The following is a 21,551-nucleotide window of genomic DNA, read 5'->3' as shown; positions in this document are numbered from 1 at the left end:
TCAGTTGTATGAACGATATATTTCCGCCGACAGCTGCAGCAGTTTCAGTCGGCTACTGTAGCCTACCTGTTGCTGTTCAAGCAGTAGTTGTTGTTGTTACTATTTTTAGCTGTCTCGCGCGCACTCGCACTCACTTTCGTTAATTAAAATGTTAAATAAATACTTTTGCTTACCGGCGGGCGCAAAGCCTTACACGCGCTCCGCAAAGTAGTAGGCAAAGGCAACGCACAAAAACTGAGCCGTCAGTTTGCCACAGCTTGCCATGCTGGCAGACAGCTGGCAGGCGTTGAAAATTACAAACGCTGCCATTTGCTTCGCCCTGCTACCTTTTGCTTGTTGCCGCTGCAGCAATTGGCTGCTGCGAAATTTCAAGGTGGCGCATGGCGTATACGTAATCGGCTCACGGCGGACCTTTGTGCGCGTGGCGCGCGTTGTCATGGTTACGACAAGCGACGTCGCGCCTCGTCACTCGACAAGCGCTCGTGGCAATTATACGCGGCGCTGGCTTGTTTTCAGGTTGTATTTAGCCTAAGTTGGCCAGCTAGTTCGCCGCTTAAAGCGGTAAGCCTGTATATTTAAATTTTTAACTTAATTTTTTTAAACTCTACAGCCTTGCAGGCCAGGCCTGCTCTGCTTTTTATTTATTCTGCATTTCTACTTATTCGGCTAATACTTACTTTTTGTGTGTTAAAAAAATCATCTGTTGTTCTTGCTGTTGTTGTAGTTTTTTAATTAAAATGTCTCCTGTTGATGAGTGTAGCATATTTGACAGTTTGACATTTGCCTGCCTGCCTTGGCGCTGTCAAGCTAAATATTGCACTACGTAAACATTTCAGAAAGGATATTAATTTATTTGTAATATGGTTTGGCTGACAGGTAGTCGGTTAGCTTATCACAGTTGCAGTCATGCAGTCAACGTGGCCACCATGCTGACTACACGTGCCACTTGGCTTTGAGCTGCGTTAAAACTAAGTCAAAGAGGAAGAAAACTCAGTTAGTAACAACAACACTTAGTTATTATCCTGTTGATTGCGTTTTAGTGGGTGTGTACAAATGTGGCGCCTAGGTCATATGTTAACCTCCCATTATAGTATTTATTTTATGGAAGTATGTTCAGTTGAGTCCCATATACATATGTATAAAGTTGGTTCTGATTATTAAAGAAGAGTTCATCTGATAGCAAATTGTGTAAGAAAGCCACATATTTCTATAGAAATAGATTTTCTTGATTTCGTCATTCTTGACGGATTCTAATTATTTTCTAAGAAAGTACAACTTTTTATGATTTCGGACAATTTCTAAGAAAGAAAAAGTTGCTATTTTCCGTTTATGATTCTTGACATATTCGTAAGATAAAAAACATATCTGAAGTATTTTCTTATAGACCATAACTTTCCTTTTAACTGTGGAGAACTCCATAGCACTTAAAGTTTCCGTCAAGATAGACAAAAAATAGTAAGACTTTTTAATTTAAAGTTCGTGCAAAAACCCATTCGTTGAATTTTTTTTTCCGAAAAATATTATCGAAGAGTTTGTCGAAGTTTTCACACCTTTCCTGAGTCGGTTTTCTTCTCATCCGTAAAAGGATTAGCATAAAGGCTATTATATGCAATTTGTTGAATAAATATTCACTCGTCACTATATAAACGTTGAATTCTATCTTTGGAATTATGTTATAGCATAAAAAAATGTCTTCTGTATTATGTTGCCAGCATTACTACTAAAAAATTTATACATGATATAAGGAGTTTAATGACGAGACAAAACCGAGGCGAACAGCGCTATTAAGTAGACAAAGCAATGAAAAAAGTTTCCTTAATCTAAATTTTTCTATATTTTACCTATGTTATTTTTTACGAACCAGGTTTATTTCATGAAAAAGCATAAATATTGTTTTTTTCATTTACTTTAAATACATACCTACATATATATGTACTTATATATGACATACAATTTTTTATGTCTGGAACTATGTCTCGATTTTGAAAATATTCACTACCGAAATGATGTATCCACTGCAATTAGAAATTCTATATGTTATTTTGAGCCTTTAGTGATCAATTAAGGCTCGCAGCATCAACGAAGTATTCTAAAACATGCTGAATGAAAATTTTAAAAATTCTGGTATGAAAATAATAATTCATCTTTTGGCAATTCTAGCATGCTATAGCTGTACAGAACATAGATTAAGCCACTATAGTCAAATATTTGCAGTTAGTATGCAATTTTTTGTTTGTTTCGACATCCGACCCTATATCTGGAACTATGCCACACTTTGAAAAGTGTACGCTTGTATAATATTGCCGTTACAATTGTTGAAAATTTCCTATATAATTTTAAGCCCTGAGTGAACAGCCAACCGAAGAATGAACAGCGAAGATTTTGAAATAACACAAAAAACTGTAAACTGATTTTGGAGTTTGGGAAAATATCAGGCTTAATTAAAATTTGTGAAAGCATTGTGGAAGTAAAGATATTTAAAATAATAAATCGCATTTTGCTATAAAATATGTGTGCTGAGATTTTTAGTTGCAGTTTAGGCCTAAATACTTCGACTTCCTTCCTTTCCTTAACTCTCATTGACTGGGGTTTACTTGATGAATATTGCCGTTCTAACCATTCAAGCATTGCCTTTGGTGTTGAGACTAAGTCTTCTTATTTATTTGACGAATAGAGGTAGATTTGTTTTCAAAGCTCCGCCTATATTGTTTAGACCATTTCCTAAAGATTTCTGCGCTGGAATCGACCACGTTTTGTTTGTTCTTTTAAGCAAAAATATTGTATTATGTCTTTTCATATAAATATCAACATATTGCCATTAATATTTATATCTTTTCCGTTATTCAATCATTGTAGACCACCAGAAATATTTCGTGCTTATAATTTTTTGATTCTTAATCCAGCGATTTGTTTTGACTTTAACTTTTGCACTCTCCTTTCATTGTCATTTTTGTTGCCACTCATAGTACACCCTAACTAGATGCAATAATCATTTCGTTTATATTAGTTTCAATGTGTTAGCTGCAGTGAGTAGTAAGCAATACATACATCAGTATTATATTTGCGCCACGTCTTTTGTATTTTTAATATTTCTTTGTATATTTTTCCTTGTGTCTGGGCATATAAAGCGAGTTTCTCACACGTATCGTTTGACAGTAACAATGAAAATAAAATTGAATAACCGAAAGAAAGGCATTGTATGAGTTTAGGCTAATAGCCAGCAGGAAATTGTCGAAAAAAATGTTTAGTTAATGCAAGCTTTGAGTGAGAATTGCTTTTGATTGAGGCTTTTTTTGGTATAATAATTCTATGACGATCTCTTTGACTATATGTCAGTCTTCGCCAATTAATTGTTGTGTACGAGTAATGAAAATTGTTTTCACAAATAATTATGTCGACCTGTCAGTCCTCAATTATAAGTGCAACTGCGTATTTTTGGAACCATTAGAACTGATTGTTAAAGCATATCATTCTTTTTTATTGAAATTGTCATGATTTCATTTCTAGTATATTCTTCCGTCTACAATGTCCATCTTATTGCATTAGTATATCACACCTATACGTATGCTTCAATGTAATGTTATATCGCGCCTATATGTATGCTTATTTTAAATATTTTTGCTTTCTTATGGTGTCAATCGCCTATATGTATACTTCACTTCAATAGTTTTGTTTTTTGGCATATTTTCATTCCATATTTTTATGAAGACCAAACAGTTGCGGTGATAAAATTAAATTTTTTTAAAAATAGTTCATTATAGCTAGTCAGTCTTCGATGATAAGCTGTACTGCGTATTTCTTCAACAGTTGGTACTGACTTGCCGGAGTTCTCCAATCTTTTTTTTGAACAATCCCACTCCATATTATTAAATATTTCAACTTGAACATATATTCCTGTCTATAAATTCCATGATACTGCATTATAGCGCCTATGGGTATGCTTCAATTCAAAATGTTGTTTTTTTACAATGCATAGCGCCTATATTTATACTTAATGTATATAGTTTTATTTTCCTACAGCGTCTAGCGCCTATATGTATGCTACGCTTCGATAGTTTTGCCAACCTTCTGCACTGCTATTGCTTGTTGTTGTTTCTCATGTACGCACGTAAAACGTTTATCATGTTTCTTACTTATTGTTATTTATTTATTTGTTGCTGTTGCTTTTCTCAATTCACAACAACAGCATTGGCGACACACCATGACAGCACAGACATAGCAACGGCACCCGCGTCAACCCAGTGCGCTTGCTTTTATAAATTCATTCAATCGCCCATTCATGCTGGCAATACACAACGTATGGGTAGACACTATTGCATAAACGTACACACACAAACGCAAGCAAACTCACACTTGTATGTACTTTGGCTTTTTCGACAATGAGCTGAAAATTTACTGAGTGGATTATTTTCAAATATATGTAAATATATACCATAAAGCACACATGCTTGTGTGATTACTGCATGAAGTTTGTGTGGTGAAAAACAATTTATAAAAAAAAAAGTGAAACAAAAAAAAATTGTTTTGAAAAAAATTTGCAAAAATATTTAGCATATTTTCGTGCGCGCAAAGTTTATTATGCAGATCCACACACATATACATACATTTGAATACAATTCACTCGCTTGCTAGCCGAGTCAAGCAAATCATGCTGCTCATGGCACACATGTATGTACATATATGTACATATGTATGTATATATTGGTAATTAGTTCGTATGAAAAAAAAACTTCAAAAAATTTTGATATTTTATTTAACTGCCAATACGGCAGAAAATTGTTTATGGAAAACTGTGCGTGCCACAAAAAGTTGTCTGCCGAAAAATTAATTGTCTGTTAATTGCTTTTTAAAAATTTCAAATATTAATTTTTGTTTGCTGTCTGATATTGATAGCGATCATGTGCCCAGGAAAGTTGACTCAGATGTCAATAATTTTGTAATAAATCTTACAAACTTTTACAAAGGTTTATATGTATAACTGAACATTTTTTTATGACACTTAGTGTCGATGAATATCACGACCCCGAAAGTAATAATATTTTTTCATCACGAAATGTCTAGTTTTGGAAAGTCATGTTGACTGTTTGCTATAGTCCCGAAAATTGTCGGGATCCCGATACTCACAAATTTTAATCCCGAAATCCAATAATATTTAAAAAATATTTTTCAAGTAAATTTCAATCAAATAGTTCCGAGCAATATCGGGATCCCGATGCTACAATAGAATAATCTTGAAATCACTTGATTTACAAAGTCACTTTCAATACTATCAATCAGTGCCGAAAAATTTTTAGGATTCTAATATAAGCATGCTGCAATTCTGAAATCCTAAAATGTTTAAACAATTTTTTTCAAGAAAATTTCGCTCAAATAGTCCCGACCAATATCGGGATCCCGTTTCTAGAATACAATAGTCTTGAAATTTTGTGATTTAAAAAATCCTTTAGCTTCATTTCCCCTCTTCACCTTTAGCTTCACTCAATCAGTCCCGAAAATATTTCGGGATCCCGATATGAGCTTGCTACAAGCCTGAAATACTATAATGTTTCATAAATAATTTTCAAGTAAATTTCACTTGATTGGTTCTGAAAAATTTTGGGATCCCGATGCTAAAATGGAATAATCTTGAAATTAGGTAATTTAAAAAGTTACTTTAGCGTCAAACTTGTTAATATCAATCAGTGCCGAAAGATTTTTTGGGTTCCAATATAAGCATGCTATAATCCCGAAATTCTCAGATTTTAAAATCATTTTAGCCTCAATTTTAATATTATCAAAATGTCGCTTAAAATTATCGTGATTTCGATACTAGAATACATTAAAATTGAAATTCCGTGATTTAGAAAGACTTTAGCTTCAACCTCAATACTAACAATCAATGCCGAAAGATTATCGGGACCCCGATATTAGCATAGTAGAATTCTAAAATTGCGTGAATTCGAAAGTTACTTTAGCGACAATTACGACAATAGCAGTCAATCCCGAAAAAATATCAGAATCCCGAACTCAATCCCGAAAAGTCACTTTAGCCTAAATTGCTAGTACCACCAGAAAGTTATTTTGGGTATATTCTCGTTTATCAATATTCATGTAGCGTTGTAGCTGCTCTCCGCAGACTACTGAAGCTATATGAATAAACTAAAAAAAATTTTACAAATTAAAAAATTTGCTTAAATAACTTTCAATTCTCTTTCAATCACACTGCTATTAGCATTATTAAAAGTATTTGGCTAGAATAACAGCTATTCAAATTCAAGAGCCACGCTGGCGTATGAGTAACATTTGGCAAGCAATTAATTTAGTAGATCAAATAAATGTTCTGAATAAACAAGCAATTTATTAAATGAAAATTGTGTGCAAAATTGTAAATAAAACTACTGAAGTTGTTGAGAAATCAAGTAAAATAATCCGCTTTATTTAAGGCCTACCATGTGCACACGCTCAAACATACATACAGCCAAACATATACATACATATACAACCATAATGCCTCTGGGCTACTATTCGTTGCTTTACTTTGCCAATTATTATTTAGCTGTATTTACGATGTTTGTTCTTCGTATTTATGCGCTTTGTAATTGATTTGCTTTGTTGTAAATTAATGTGAATTTTCCTAAACTAAATGAGTGGCAGGCAGTGTACCTGTATGTTTAGCATGAAATGTCTAAATAGTCATTAGAAGCAAAGCAAATTTGACTATGTCTTTAGTTACATTAGTTCGCCCACATCCTCTGCGCCTAGCAAGCACTTTCTCTCTAATTAAGTTTAGCCGCTGTTGTAAAATATTGAATTACACAAATTAGAATGTAGAGATATCCAATACTCTCTGCTTATAGCAGGCTGCCTGACGCGCACGCTGTAGGCTTTTCCTAAGTTGCTATAATTATGACTGATAATATATTGAAAATATATTTAATTTTCATAAAAAAGTTAGTTAGTGGTCGTGAAAATAGTCTAGCATATTTAATCTTGACATTATTTTTTGGTGGGGGAGTTGCTTAGATCCTGTGGTAACTCGATTCTCACTTAAGAAATTGCAGAACCATAAGTTATTATAAGCAAAAATGTCTTGAGTGGAAGTTTGTTTGCGTACTTTCAAGGTCATTTTTTTGACGCGTGCGGCACTAATTTCGTCTGAGATAATTAATTTATAGATTATTAATTATTTGAACAGCAAAATGTTCGTACTAACCATAAAACTAAAATTAAACAGGTTTGGAAAAAGAAATAAAAAAATTATTGCACAGTGTAGTTGGTCAATCTTAGAGAGAACGCTCACAAAAGAAATAAATATATAAGTTTGTGCGCTTGTGGGTTAATTTTTTAGTATGAAATATGCCTTAACCTTAGTTGTAATAAAATAAAGCATACATTTGGGCTGTTAAGCACATTTTACTGAAGTTAACCCCAAAATTAGCATCGGAGTACCAGGAAACAATTGTTATTATCTCAAATATATCAGAACTTGTAATTTTTTATTGTGTATTTTTTATTTATTAATAAATCACTAAACTTTGCAGTGCTTAAAAGTATGCTAAGAAAAAAATTCTGGCTTCAAAGCATTCTTTATTGTCGAAATTAAAATCGAAAGTCCCGGACGATCATTTCGTTAGTTTCTCGAATTTTAAACAGTAAAATGTAACAGAAAATCTATAAAAATTTATAATTTCAAAAAATCAATACATTTTTAGCGCATGAAAGTATGCTATGAAAAAGAGCGCCAGCTTCAAAGTAGAGTTTCATTGATAAAATGAAAGCCGAAGAAGTAGAATCTGATCTGGCTAATTACGCGGCCTTAATATAGTAAATTTTCTGAACTATCGTTTAGTGAAGGATCTTTAAGATAGCCAAAGCTAGGAGTAAAGCTTTTTCCAACGTTAACAACACCACTTTTTTATACGTTCTTAAAGTATTTATAAATTAGTTTTGAATATATGCAATCGACATTTCATTGCTTATCAAGAACTATTTTTTCTGAAATTATGAAATATTATTCAACATACAGTCTCACCAACTGTGCATCAAATAGCTGAATTTCATTGCCATAATATTAGCTATTCTTTCGCACCATCTCAACACTTCTTACGCAACAGCTCAATCTAGGTGCGCGAAAAAATGTTTCTACTATGTAAAATATTTAGTTTGTTTGCATATCAATTCTCACCCCACCTCTTTTTATGTGGCGAACGGCAAGTGAGCGAGCATACGCTGCAAAGTATGCAAACAGTATTTATGTAAATATGCAGCGTGAAGACTTGGTAATCCCGTCACTTGAGTAGCAATGACTTGTGTGAATATTATCTTTGGAGTGCTTTAGCGAGCGTTGACTTGAGTAGTCAGTGACAATAGCGCTTCTACGCAGTGTTTGTTAAGAAGACCATTGAGTGCGTGTGGTGCAATACAATTGAAGCTGTGGGGGAGTATTTGATTGCGACCGTGTGCATGTTTATATAGCTGTTGTCTTGCACAGTAGAAGTCTGTGTATTTTTTTTCTTTTTCAATGAGAGAACAAAAGGCAAGCAAAGCAGCACAATTTATCAATATTCCGTCTGCCTTGAAGTCGATATCAATATCGAGTTGCAGCTCATTTCTAGGTCAAACATTTGTATTGCCAGCAAAATTCGATTTGTTATTGCTTGAATTAACTTAAGAAAAGTTACGTTTTTTCTCAATCCCGAAATTTCGGTATTAGTGAAAACAAGATTCGGGATCCCGAAATTCTTAGCTGTTTATAAAGGCAGTGTTAATTAAAAAATTTCAAGTTTCAAAATAAATATACTTATTCGCGATCTCGAAATTTCAAAGCTGAAAGTACTAACTAGAGAATTCGTTATAATGCTTTTATCAAATACTCAATCCCGAACTTGAGAATAAAAGTGAAAGCGCTAATAAAAAATACGCAATCACGAAATTTCGGGATTGATGAAAACAACATTCGGGATCCCGAAAATTTTCGCTGTTTATAAATACTTATACCACAGCAGTGTAAATTCTAAAATTTTAACTTTCAAAATAAATGTATTTTTTCGGTATCACGGGATATTTTTAAACCACTTCTGGTTATTATAGTAGCTGAAAGTGCTAAATAAATGCCTAGTGACGCAGTCATAATGCGGTTATCAAATACTCAATCTCGAAATTTCGTGCTTGGTAAAAACAAGAATCGGGATCCCGAAATTTTTTTAACTCACTTTTGGTAATTGTAGAAGCTGAAAGTACTTTCTAAATGGCTACATAACCCTTCATAATGCTCTTATCAAATCTTCTCAATCCCGAAATTTCGTGATTCATAAAAACAAGCTTCGGGATCCCGAAATTTTTCGCAGTTTATAAACGCTTAAACACCACCAGTGTTCATTTTAAAACTTTAAGTTTCAAAATAAACATTTTATACGGGATCCCGAAATTTTTTACCTCACTTTTGATAATTCTTGAAGATGAAAGTCTAGCTAAATACCTAAAATTTCAGTCATAATGTTCTATGGTACTATTGAACACTGTGTATAGCTAAAGCTGTATTGTGCGCCTAAAAGCAGGCAATAAAAATATTGTATATTCATTGCCAGCTGTTAGGTCAGAGGCGTAAGTGCATTAATGCACGCAAATAAGCTGAGTACAGAGTATGTATGTATGCATGTATGTATGTATGTATGTATGTAGATATACATATGTTTGTACACATTAAAAAATATAAATATGCCTGCCATATAAAATCATGCATGAATACGAGAGTTCTACTGACAACAACAACAATAACAGCAGCACCATTACTTTGCGTTTTTGCCCGCTCCACCACAAGTCATTTGCCATTAAAACGAGTGCTAAATGTGGGCTACGCAGTTTTTTTTGTATGTATGGGTGCGTTTATTTACATTGGTGTAACTTATAATAGTTGATTTTAGCACAAAAACCCCATGTATATATTTGTATATGTGTGTGTGTGTTGTAGCAATAACATATAATCAAGCCAAGCTGACGCGCAATGCCATTAAAATCAATGTGCATTAATATGCACACTTTCACGTTAACACATTTGTATATGTACATACATACATATGTGTGCATGTACGTATTTATTTATAACTTTGAAATAATCCAATGAATATACATATATAAAATATTCCATATGTTTACATATACATATGTATGTGTTTAGTCCACATTTAACTTTAAATAAGCAAATCACCTCAGTTGTGGTAGTGGTTGTGTGTGTGCTCAGTAAGCGTATGTTTATATGCAAAATATAATATATAAAATATAAAGTAAATGTTCCACACATGTGTATGTTCATTTGTTTTAAAAATAAATTATGTGACTGTGCACACATTAATTTGACTTTGTTTTCTGCACACCACTCTGATGATGATTTCAATCAGCTCTTCTTTGGTGCCCCCAGAACTAAGCACTATCCATTGCTATCCATTGTACTTACTGAAGTTCCTTCAACTAAGAAGCTAATTGCCAATTGTGCTCACCTTATCACAGTCTGCTTGACTTTAGTGTTGAGTTGTTTAGTCGAAGAGACCGAAACCCATATCGTCGTCTTCTTTTCTGGTTCTTTTTGTGCTATTTTCTAAATGAAGTCCTTAATTACTGCTTAACCCTCTGTTCTATAAAAAATTTTCACCATAAATACATATTTGCTTTCAGCATATTCGAACCGAAAACTTTCTGAAGCCTAAATAAGACTTACGAAGATTAAAAAAATTTCAAACTGTTTAGCGATGCTTTAAAATAAGGTTGTAAAGGAAACACTGAACTGCCTGCCGGGTCGTTCGAACTTTAGACACTATTAGGGCCATCGTATTCTTATATTCTTTGTCGATAAGTAAAATGTGCGTGAAATTAATGTAATGAAAATTAATTTAAAAAAATTAAGTATCGTTGAGGTAAATCCTTTTCTTTGAATTTAACTAATTTTACACTAATTTACAAGTTTGGAAATTTTTAAAAATGCTTTCAATATTTATTTTTCAATTTCAATTGATTTTGAAATTTATAGCTTACTTACATTATTTACACAATAAAATTATTTTAAATATGATTTCTATAATAAGTTATTATTCTAGGATTTAAAATTTGTTGTAATTTCTTTTATTTTATGGTTAAAAAAATGCTAAGCTGAGGTTATAAAAGATTTGAGACAGTTTTTTTTTCTTTTGAACACAAAACATTCATAAATTGCAGATATTTCATTTATTTATAGTTTCGATATTTAGAAATTTTTATTGAATATTTTTAAGTTATTATTACTTCTTATTATTACTATTTTTTATTGTTTTATTATTTTTTTTAGTTTTTTAAATTTTTTATTTTATTTTTTTTTATTTTTATTTTATATTTATTTTTATTTTTTTATTATTTTTTTTAATACTTTTATTGTAAATTGCATAATTTTTTAGTTTCTATGTAGTTTTTTTAAATTTTGTTCTATAATTGCTTCTTTTTTCATTTGAATTCGTAGTAATTTTTATTCTTAATGCAACATATTGTTTGGTTTGGTTATTTTTATTTTTTACTTTATTTATTATTTATTTTTACTTTATTTTATATTTTTTTTTATTTTTTTTTATTTATTTTTATTTATTTTACTAATTTTTTTTAATTTTTTTTTTTTTTATTTTATTTTATAATTTTTTTTTTTTTCATTTTTTTTTATTTTTTTTTTTTTTTTATTTTTTTTTTTTTATATTTTTTTATATTTTTTTTCTTTTATTTATTTATTTTTTTTAATTCATTTTTAATATTCAATTTCGAATTAAATCGAAATCGATGTTCAAACAGTATTCAACGTGATTTGTATAGCCGTACATTCACTTAATATTGACTATCTACTAATAGCAGATTTTATTAGACAGTTTATTGCTTTTAATGCTCAATTTGTTAAATTTTTGTTGTTGTAATTTTGTTGTTGTATTTATTATTATTTTGATTGATAAAAATTGCCATCACATTTTTCTTCCTCCATTTGTTGTTGTAATTTTGTTTTGCAATAATCCTGCTGTTGTATTTATTTATTTATTTTTTATTGTTATTTTCCGTTATATGTTTTCTATTTTTACTGAATTTTATTTATTCCTCTCTTTGTTGTTGTCTTTTCATTTCTAATTTTTGTTGTTGGAATTGTTTTATTGTTGTTATGTTTCTGTCATTATATATTTGTTGTTGTATTATACATTTTCGCTGATTTTGTTTTCCCTCCTTTTGTTGTTATTCGTAAGTTTGTCTACATAAATTTTTCTACTGTATATTTTTGTTGTTGTAATTTACTTCAGATATTTTTGCTCTTCTTTTTTTGTATCTTTCTTTTTTTTTTTTTTTAATTGCTTGTAATTTTAATCATTTTTCGTTTTTTGTTGTTCTGTTTTCGATTATTTTTAAATTTTTGTTTATAATTTACTTCCGGGAATGGTTTTCTTCTTCCCTTTGTTTTTTTTTTTAATTTGTTTGTAATTTTCAAAGTTTTCATGTTTTTTGTTGTTGTAATTTTCTTCCAGATATTTTTCTCCTTCCTTTTGTATTTTATTTTTTAATTTGTTGTAATTTTTTTAATAGTTTTTAATTTTTCCTATTATATTCATATAGTTTTTATATTTTCCCATTTTGTTGTTTTTTTTATGTTATGTTTTTTGTTGTAATATTCTTACAATTACATTTTTTTTATTGTTTTGCTGTTTTATTTGTGTTGTAAATTTCTGCTGACAATATTTTATTTTGTTAATTACTCTTTTTAATTTTAATTTTTGAATATTTTATTTATTTTTTTTTATTTTGTAATTTTTAAAGTTCTTTTAAATTAAATTTTTTTTTTAAGCTTAATTTATTTTTCATTTTAGTTAATTTTTTTTTTTTTTTTTTTTTTTTCCGATTTTATTTGTTTTTTGTAATTTTTTTTTATTAACTTTTTTTAATTTTAATATATTTTTTTTTTAATTTTTGAATATTTTATTTATTTTTTTTTATTTTGTAATTTTTAAAGTTCTTTTAAATTAAAATTTTTTAATTTTAATTTATTCTTCATTTTAGTTAATTTTTTTTTATTTTATAAACTTAATAATTATTTTACCCATACATATCTTCTCTAAAATCCATAATTTTTAATTTTCACAATTTTTTTTTTACTGAATTATATAATAACCGTAATCTTATTCTGAGTAATTTAATTAAATTAAATCTTCCTTAGTTTATTAGCACTATTTCATTTCTAACAAAATGAAAACCTTTCAAAAAATCCACTAAAACTTTAATTGCCAAATTAAATTTGAAGAAATATTTTTATCTGAAAGCAAATAAATTTCACCCCTGTAAATGAGCCAATTTGAGAAGGTTATTTTTATATTTGTGCGCTTTAATAACAAAAACTGCATGTTTGCCATTAAAGTCATAAAGAAACTTTCAGCAATTTTATACCACCCACACATAAACGAGCCATATATCCTTTAACTAGCAGGTGGCAGCGCTCACATGCCAACACGTAGCAATTATCCTTATCAGCGGTTGGCATTGCATGCTGTCAACCGTAGTCCAAGCAAATTCACTGCAATAAGCGCCCAGAGCAAGATAAATAGCGGGGGAAAAACGAAAGGAAAAACAACAACAACTTCGGCAAATGACTGCACCAGCGCAGCTAATGCAAAAGCTAACAATGCCAACGACTTTTGTTATTGCTGTTCGAGTTCATTTATAGCCGATGCATGTTTGCGCAACGCTAAAAGCGGGAAATTCCTTAGAGATGTGACACAATTTGCGTCACGCTCGCCCACAGACACACAGCGAAAGCTGCGCTTGCATTTCCTTGCACCATTGGCCGTTACGCGCTTTTTGCGTTGCATACTTGCCTGCGCACGCACTGGCGTGTCGTCTTTCATTGCGTGTCGTTTGAGTAAAGCAATTGTTTTTTTTTTTTTTTTTATTTTTTTTTATTTCTAACTTCAGCTACTCTGTTTTTGTTGCTTTCGCATTTATGTTGCGCTTCGCTTTGTTTCAGCCGGAATTTCAATAAACAAATTGTGCGCTGGATTTTATTGCCAAAAGTATGTAATGGTTTGCGGTGGCAATGAATGTAAAAATATAAATTGTGTTGGCTTCTTGTTGTTGCGTCGACGCTGCTTTGTAAATCAGTCGTTGCTCAGTGGTTTGGAATGGCATCTCGTTGGCACAACAGGAATTTTTTAATCTAAATAAATAGCTAATTTAAATTGCTTAACCAAGAATCCTGGTTGTATGCTACGTTTTTGCCTGTTGGAGCGATTTTTTTTCCTTTTGATGAGATTATGAGTTGTAAGGAAAATATTTGAAAAAGTTGTTAAAAATAAGTGTAAAAATCAGCAAATTTATGCAGATAATTATTCTCCTGTCCATCAGCCTTAAATATGTCTTTATTATTTGTTTTGAGAGTTATCTTAATTTTTATTTTCTGAACAGAATTCTTTTTACATTTGCATGGGAAATATTTTTTAATTTTTTTTTGTTTAAAATTTTTTCTTTACAAGATCTTTTTATTTTTAGTGCAATTCTTATTTATTATTAAAAATGCTACTTTTTATGGAAGATTTTATAAATTTTTTTAATGTATAAATATTTTTTGATAATAAGTTATCATTATATTTTCTAAATTTTCTTTTGTTTCTTCAAAGAACTTAGTTTACAATTACAGAGATATTTGTTATACAAAATACTGCAAAAATATAATTTTGGTTTTCAAAACTGCGCTAATAAACAAAAAATGTTTTCTAATGGTAAAAAATTCAGGAACTTAAATTATATTTTCCATTTAATTTATATTTGTTAGTTTATACAATTTTTGTTTTTTTATAATTTTTTTTTTAATTAATTTATTACTTTTTTTTATATTAATTTTTTACTTTTTTTTATATTAATTTATTTTTTTAAGTATTTTTGTTAAATTATTTGTATTATTTCTTATTTTTATATACATGTGTATATTTTTTATTTCTTTTTATAATTTTTTTGTTTTTTTATTGCATATGTTTTGAGTTTTTATATATTTTTTGTTTAATTTATATTTTTTAATAATTTAGCTTCTTTTTTATTAAAATTATTAATTTTAATTTAGTTTTTTGTACTCTTTCCTTCCTTATGTTTTTTATTTTTATTTATAATTTTTTATTAATTTTTTTATACATATTTTTTTATTTATATATTTTTAATTAATTAATTATTTTTATTAAAATTATTATTTTTATTTAATTATTTATACTTTTCTTCTTATACATATTTCTTCTTAATTTTTATTTTTTTGTAGTTATAGATACATATACATATGTATGTATATACACATAATTTTTGCTATGTTCAATTTTGTTTCTAATTTTTCTTAGATTTATCTATTATTATTATTATTATTCAAATATTTTTCTTTTAATTCTTAGGATTTTGCATTCTTTTGCATTTTGTATCAAATTTTTGTGGTATCTTTAAAAAGTTGGCTACATTTAGAATTCTAAGTGATGCTCCTCTAAGGCAAAGTCAGTACAGAAGCGAACATATTCTTCAACAAAAATAAAAATGCGTGAAAAAAATTTCAAAATATTTCTCATTACTATTTTTTGAAAATTTTCAAGCTTTAATTTGATATTTAGAAAAAAAAATATTAAAAAGCTAGAAAAAAGCTCCAAAATATTTCTAAAATTTTTTATAATTTTCTCAATAATTTTTCGAGTTTTAATTTGCTATTAAAATTAAATAAATTGTTTTTAATTAAACAGCCTGTAAAAGGTTTTAAATTCAAAAATATTTTTCATAATTTGTTTGAGAAATATTTCGAGTTTCAATATGTGATTTAAATAAAATAAATTGGTTTTGATTAAAAAACTTGAAAAGCGTAATAAAACTAATTTCAAAATATTTCAAAAAATTTTCATGTTTCAATTTGCGTTTTAATGTAAAAATTTTTATAAATAAAAAGCGTTAAAGTAATCCAAAATAATTCAAAAATATTGTTCATGTGAAACATATTTCAGAAAATTTTTGGTTTTGAATTTAGTTTAAAAAAGTTATTTTTTATTAAAAAACTTACAATAAGCTCAAATATTTTTTTAAATTCCTTAGTTAAAACTCAATAGTTTTTGAGAAAAGAAAAAAAAATGTATTAAAAAAAATGTTTCATGAAATCATCGAATTTGTATAAATGCGTATTTCTAATTTATAAATTATTACTTTCTCAAGGTACATACCAGTTATGACCTTTAGAAGCACTTTAAATTGCAAACAAAATAGTTTGCAAATGAATAAGATAAAATGAAAGCGCAACTGGATTGCTTTTGATATGATTGCAACATACTTGCAGACGCCTATTTTGCAAATTGCGCAAACTTTCACATTTATTGATGACTTTGCGTAAGAAAAATGCAAAATAACGTGAGAGACTACCAAATGTATATATTTTTGCATATTTCTTATATATTTGTATTAATGTATAATCCTTTTACTTAGCATAACTGCAGGCGCCGTGCGCACCTGCGTGAAGTGGTTAGTGCAAAGAAATCTAACAAATTGTATGCAAACAAAACGCAAGAGTTTGTATACATGGCAGCAAGCTGTGCAAACTTTTTGATCGATGAAATGCCAATTTCCGTTAGTTTCTTACACTGTGCAACAGAGTTTGTATTTTATATACCATTTTCCGCATGCCTGCTAGCTGTCATTGCCTGCTGCCGCAAAGCTTTCAGAGTTGTCAATTATCATTGCATTTCGTAAATAGTTTTTGTAGCATACTTTTCAGCTGCGTGCAATCTGCAGCGCTTATAACTTTTATAAAAGATTTATATATTTCTTGATTTTATAAAGTGACATTTTCGTTTGTATGTATGTGTTTTATATTTTGTTGTACTGCTTTTGTGTCACTTTGACAGTTGCACTTCGTTTTTCGCCAGCTGCCAACGAAAAATGGCGCAGATTGCGTACTTAGCGCGCACACACATCACTCATACGTCACGTACAACAGTTGCCTGAAGTTTCATATTGCACGTGATGCGCTTTTATTTGTGTGGGTTGGTGGTATTTGTTGTTGTTATTATTGTTTTTGTTGTTGTTATTACTATTGTTGTTGATATTGTTGTTGTTATTTTTGTTTTCATTCTTGCACTTGAGACTGTTGTTAGTTTTTGTTGTTTTTTATATTTTTGTTCTTTTTATATTTTTGTTGTTGTGTTGACTGGTACTACGCAAATATAATTTTAAGTTTCTTCAAGATTTTCACTTTTTTTCTTGAATTTTTTCATTCACATACATATGTACATACATTCTCAATATTCAGACATATGTATACATACCCAGCCAATTCTGTGTTTGTTCTGTTCGGCTGCTTTTGTATTATCAACTCAATCAGCTGCCACAAAATATAATTTTTGATCGCTTGAATGCATTCATCTGCATATCATCATACACACATATAGTATGTATAATATATGTATGTATATATACATAAGTATATAATATATACCAAGATATTAAATATTGAATATATTCAATGTACATATGTATGTATATGCATATCTAAGTACGCATCTTCGCATATTTTAGGCGAATTTGTAATGGCGTGAAATTCACTTACGTCTTAGATGTATTGCAATAATGTGAAAAAGTAGATTTCTTGACGTTGACATTTGGCGCAGGCATCATATAATTTTTCCACTTTTCTAGGTTAGCATTAACTTTATAAGCTCTATATGTTTTTTAACGAAAACTTCACGCTTCATTGCTTTTGCGCCTGTGTGTGTGTGCAAATATGCTTAGTTGCATTTTATTGCCTTTTGAGCTTATTAAGTTCAGGCTCGTTAGGTCTAAAATCTTAAAAACATATATTTTTTTTGCTCAGCATGCAACGACAACATATAAGTATGGACATACATATGTACATATGTATACACTATTAGAAAGCACGATAAACTAAGTTTACTGTACCTTCTACTTGTTCTGTAATTTATGATTAAATTATCTCAATTTCTAAACTCTTCCAATCTTTGAAAATTTTTGCAAAATAAAAGAGATTTTTACGGACTACAGGGTTTTCCAATAACAGTCATATAATCTATTTTTCAAAAAAAAAATCCAAAAAAAACGCTAATTGTTACGGTAATTAAAATGTTTTTATTCAATGTTGTAAATAAAGGTTTACAATAAAATAATTCAAAAAAAAAAATAAAAAATAAATAAATTAGAAAGACATAAATAAAAACAAAATTAATTAAACAAAGTATTACATAATTTAAAAAAAAAAACCATATTAAAAACAAAAAAAAATTGAAAAATAATTGGAAAATTAAACAAAAATTATATATAAAAAAAGAATTACAAAAAAAAAATACAAAAATATTAAATACAAAAAAATTTAAAAAAGTTAAAAAAAAACAAAAAATTTAAATTTGCATAATTACAAAAATTGAAAAAAAATTATTTATAAAGAAAATATTAAAAAAAATTGTAAATATTAAACAAAAATAACAGTAACATTAACAATAAAATTTTAATAACAATCCAAAAAAAAAAAACATTTCCATAATTATGAACATTAAAAAAAAATGTTTAAAAACCCGTAGAAACAAATAGCGAAAATTTAAAAAAAAAAATTAGCAATAGCATAATTACAAATATTTAAAAAAAATGTTTAAATAAAAAAAATTAAAAAAAAATTACGAAAAAAATTAACAAAAAAATTTAAAAAAATTAACAAAAAAAATTAAAAAAAAAATTAACAAAATTAAAAAAAATCAAAATATGTCTAAGAAATTTAAAACTAAATACAAAAAAATATGATCAATTATTATAAACATATTTTTTCTATAATTTGCAATGCCAAGAAACGAGCACTAGATGTATTTTTTATTCATAAAAAAAACTACTTTTTAGAATTATAACAAAAGTAGATAACTACAAGCATCCTTGTTTCTTGCTTTTGTGCAATTTAAGCTGCTTATAAAGCTTTTAGTTCTTCAATTAGCAGCAATAAGCTTAATCTTTCAAATCTGCAACACATAGTACACGTGCACATGCCATACACATACAAATGCCCATAGATGTATACGATTATACAAAAATACACAGCCACACACATATGTTCATATGTATGTATATACACCCATACAAATACACATTAAGTTGCTTTATTACACAAGCTTAGGACATCGCTTACAAAACTTGCAGCAGTTTGCACTTGCGAACTTAGCTTCCAGTATGTGCATACCTTTCATAAAAAATTAGCATACATGTAGGCGCTTAGCCTTTTAAAATTTATAATGCCACTTAATGAGCACAAAGCGCACTAAATAAATCAAACAGGAGTGTGGGTTTGTAAAACACACCTGTTAAGTTGAAGCTTTCCTGTTGAGGGAGTTTTTTATGGCTTAACGAAGTTTCCTCTGAGCTATTTTGATTTTTCTTGGGAGAAACAGTTTGAACTTTGAAGTAGAGGGATCTTAAGATGTTTGTAAACATTCTTAAAATTCTTAGAAGCTGTAGGTGTGGCTTAACCGAGAGTCTCAGGTATGGCTAATTGTTTTGCAGTAGAGGCTTGAGTCTTAGTGAGTTGTACGAGCTCTGCGACCTTATTATTGTAATATTGTATGAAATTAGGCGAATACCTTTTTATGCGTTTTTAATGGGTTGGTATATAAAAGGGATTACAAAAAGTGGTCTCTTGAGATTGTAAATTAATAAAATATAAAAACAATTCTCTAAATATTAGCTTTCATTTAAAACAGTTATAATTATGAAACAAAAAAATCTTAAAATTATTGAATGCATTTTAAAGTGCTGCCACCTAACAAAAAATATGGAACTGAAAATTAGAAAGTACTACATAATCATTTTCTATCTGCTGGGGCTAGCTTATTTTAATGAGAAAATTATTTATTTTTTATTTTTTTTTTTGATATTGCCAACCAACTATAAATGAAAGTTGTGAAATATGGTTAATATATAGTAAAAGTATATTTAATATATTAATGATTTTAACAGTTTTCTATATTTTAAGATTTCCTAATGTGATTTTTTACATAACTTCTTATTTCGGAAATTTTCGGTTTTTGTTTGTTTTGAAAGTGTGGCAACCTTTATTAATATATTAAGGGTTTTTAACATATTTTTATATTTTAAGATTTCCTAATCTGATTTATATATGTGTGTATATAACCTATTACGATATTTTCCGTTTTTATTTGTTTTGAAAGTGTGGCAATCCTTACATAAAAAAATGTGTTTTTAAACTTCCTTAAGTTTTTCATCTAATGATATGACTAAGCTTCACAAGTTTTACTTTTTTTAATAGCGCCTTTAGAAATCGAAAATAGGTGGCAACACTTTTGAAAAAAAAAATTGATTCGAGTATTAAAGATTTTATTTAAAATTAAAATTTCGATATCCTAATTTTCTCCATACCTTTCGTCCACCAACTTGCGATTAGTTTTTTAGAGTGCTCTCCTTTTTGCGCTCATCTTTTTTCTCTACTATGACTCCGAATCCACTATGCATTATGGTACATTTAAATTAAGTTTCCGGCCTTGCTGTCACCACTAATAGCAGCATATGCTACTTCCGGTATTGTTGGCACTTTGTCAATTGCACCGACGGCGTCTGCCTTTTTATGCGCGCCTTTTTTGCTGGCCTCGTTTGTGTGTGAATTTACTTTTTATGCATTTTTTATTTTCAGTTTTTTATTTATTTATTTCCATATTTTATTTTTGTTTTACAACTTTTTGTTGCAAACCGAGGCAACCAACGCGCCATTAATCAGCCGGACAGCTAGGCAGCGTGCCAAGCCGGCATTTGCTCACAAATTGTGTTTCCTGTTTATGATTTTTGCAATTTTTTCCATTATGCTGGCAAATTTTACTTTTCTGACTTGCAATATTTCATTACAGACTTTGCTAAATTTTCATTTTATTTATTTACATAAATTTTTCGCCGTTAAACTCAAGCCTTAACTCAACATGCCAAACTATGCTCACATTCTCCTTTTGCTTTCGTTGCAGGCCTCTCTAAACGTCCCATGGGCCCGCCACATCGCAAAAGCAGTCTACCAAAGCATCAGGAGGTGAAAAAGCGTTTCCTGGAAATTTGTGATACCAACTTCTCGGATGAGGTGAAGGCAGCACTGCGGCTGCCCGCATTCGATTCGTATGAGTGGAGCGATGCCGATGTTATACATTTAATGCAAACGATGTTCCTCGAATTGGGCTTCATAGATAAATTCAATATACCGATTGAGACGTTGCGTGAATGGCTCTATGAGGTCTACAAGCATTACAACGAGGTGCCATTTCACAATTTCCGGCATTGCTTCTGTGTGGCGCAAATGGTAAGTGGCATTTGACGCTTTTTATTGAATAAACTTAAGTAGTGAATAATACTTTTTACCTAGAAAAACAATTTATTTTTTCCAAAGCCGTTGTTTTTGCATTAAAAAGTAAGAAATCTCTACCGAAACCCCAAAAATCATAACACTTTTTTTCAAACGATATTCTTCATAATTTCTCCAACATTTATTCCGTGCTAATGAAGTATGAAAAACGAGTTCACCACTTATTTCCCAG

General features: G+C 29.3%; 1 protein-coding gene across 1 annotated transcript in view; it reads left to right on the top strand.

Moving 5' to 3' along the window:
* The window catches only part of LOC120774114 (high affinity cGMP-specific 3',5'-cyclic phosphodiesterase 9A), a 170,273-nt gene that overhangs the window by 86,645 nt on the left and 62,077 nt on the right, over positions 1-21,551 (top strand). The window contains exon 4 of the mRNA XM_040103476.1: positions 20,991-21,316. Coding sequence (XP_039959410.1) covers positions 20,991-21,316 — 326 coding nt within the window. The remainder of the gene's footprint in view (positions 1-20,990; positions 21,317-21,551) is intronic.

Source organism: Bactrocera tryoni, chromosome 4, assembly GCF_016617805.1.
Source record: "Bactrocera tryoni isolate S06 chromosome 4, CSIRO_BtryS06_freeze2, whole genome shotgun sequence".
Lineage (NCBI taxonomy): Eukaryota > Metazoa > Arthropoda > Insecta > Diptera > Tephritidae > Bactrocera > Bactrocera tryoni.
Note: the sequence above shows the minus strand (reverse complement) of the source record. Positions and strands in the feature narration are given on the sequence as shown.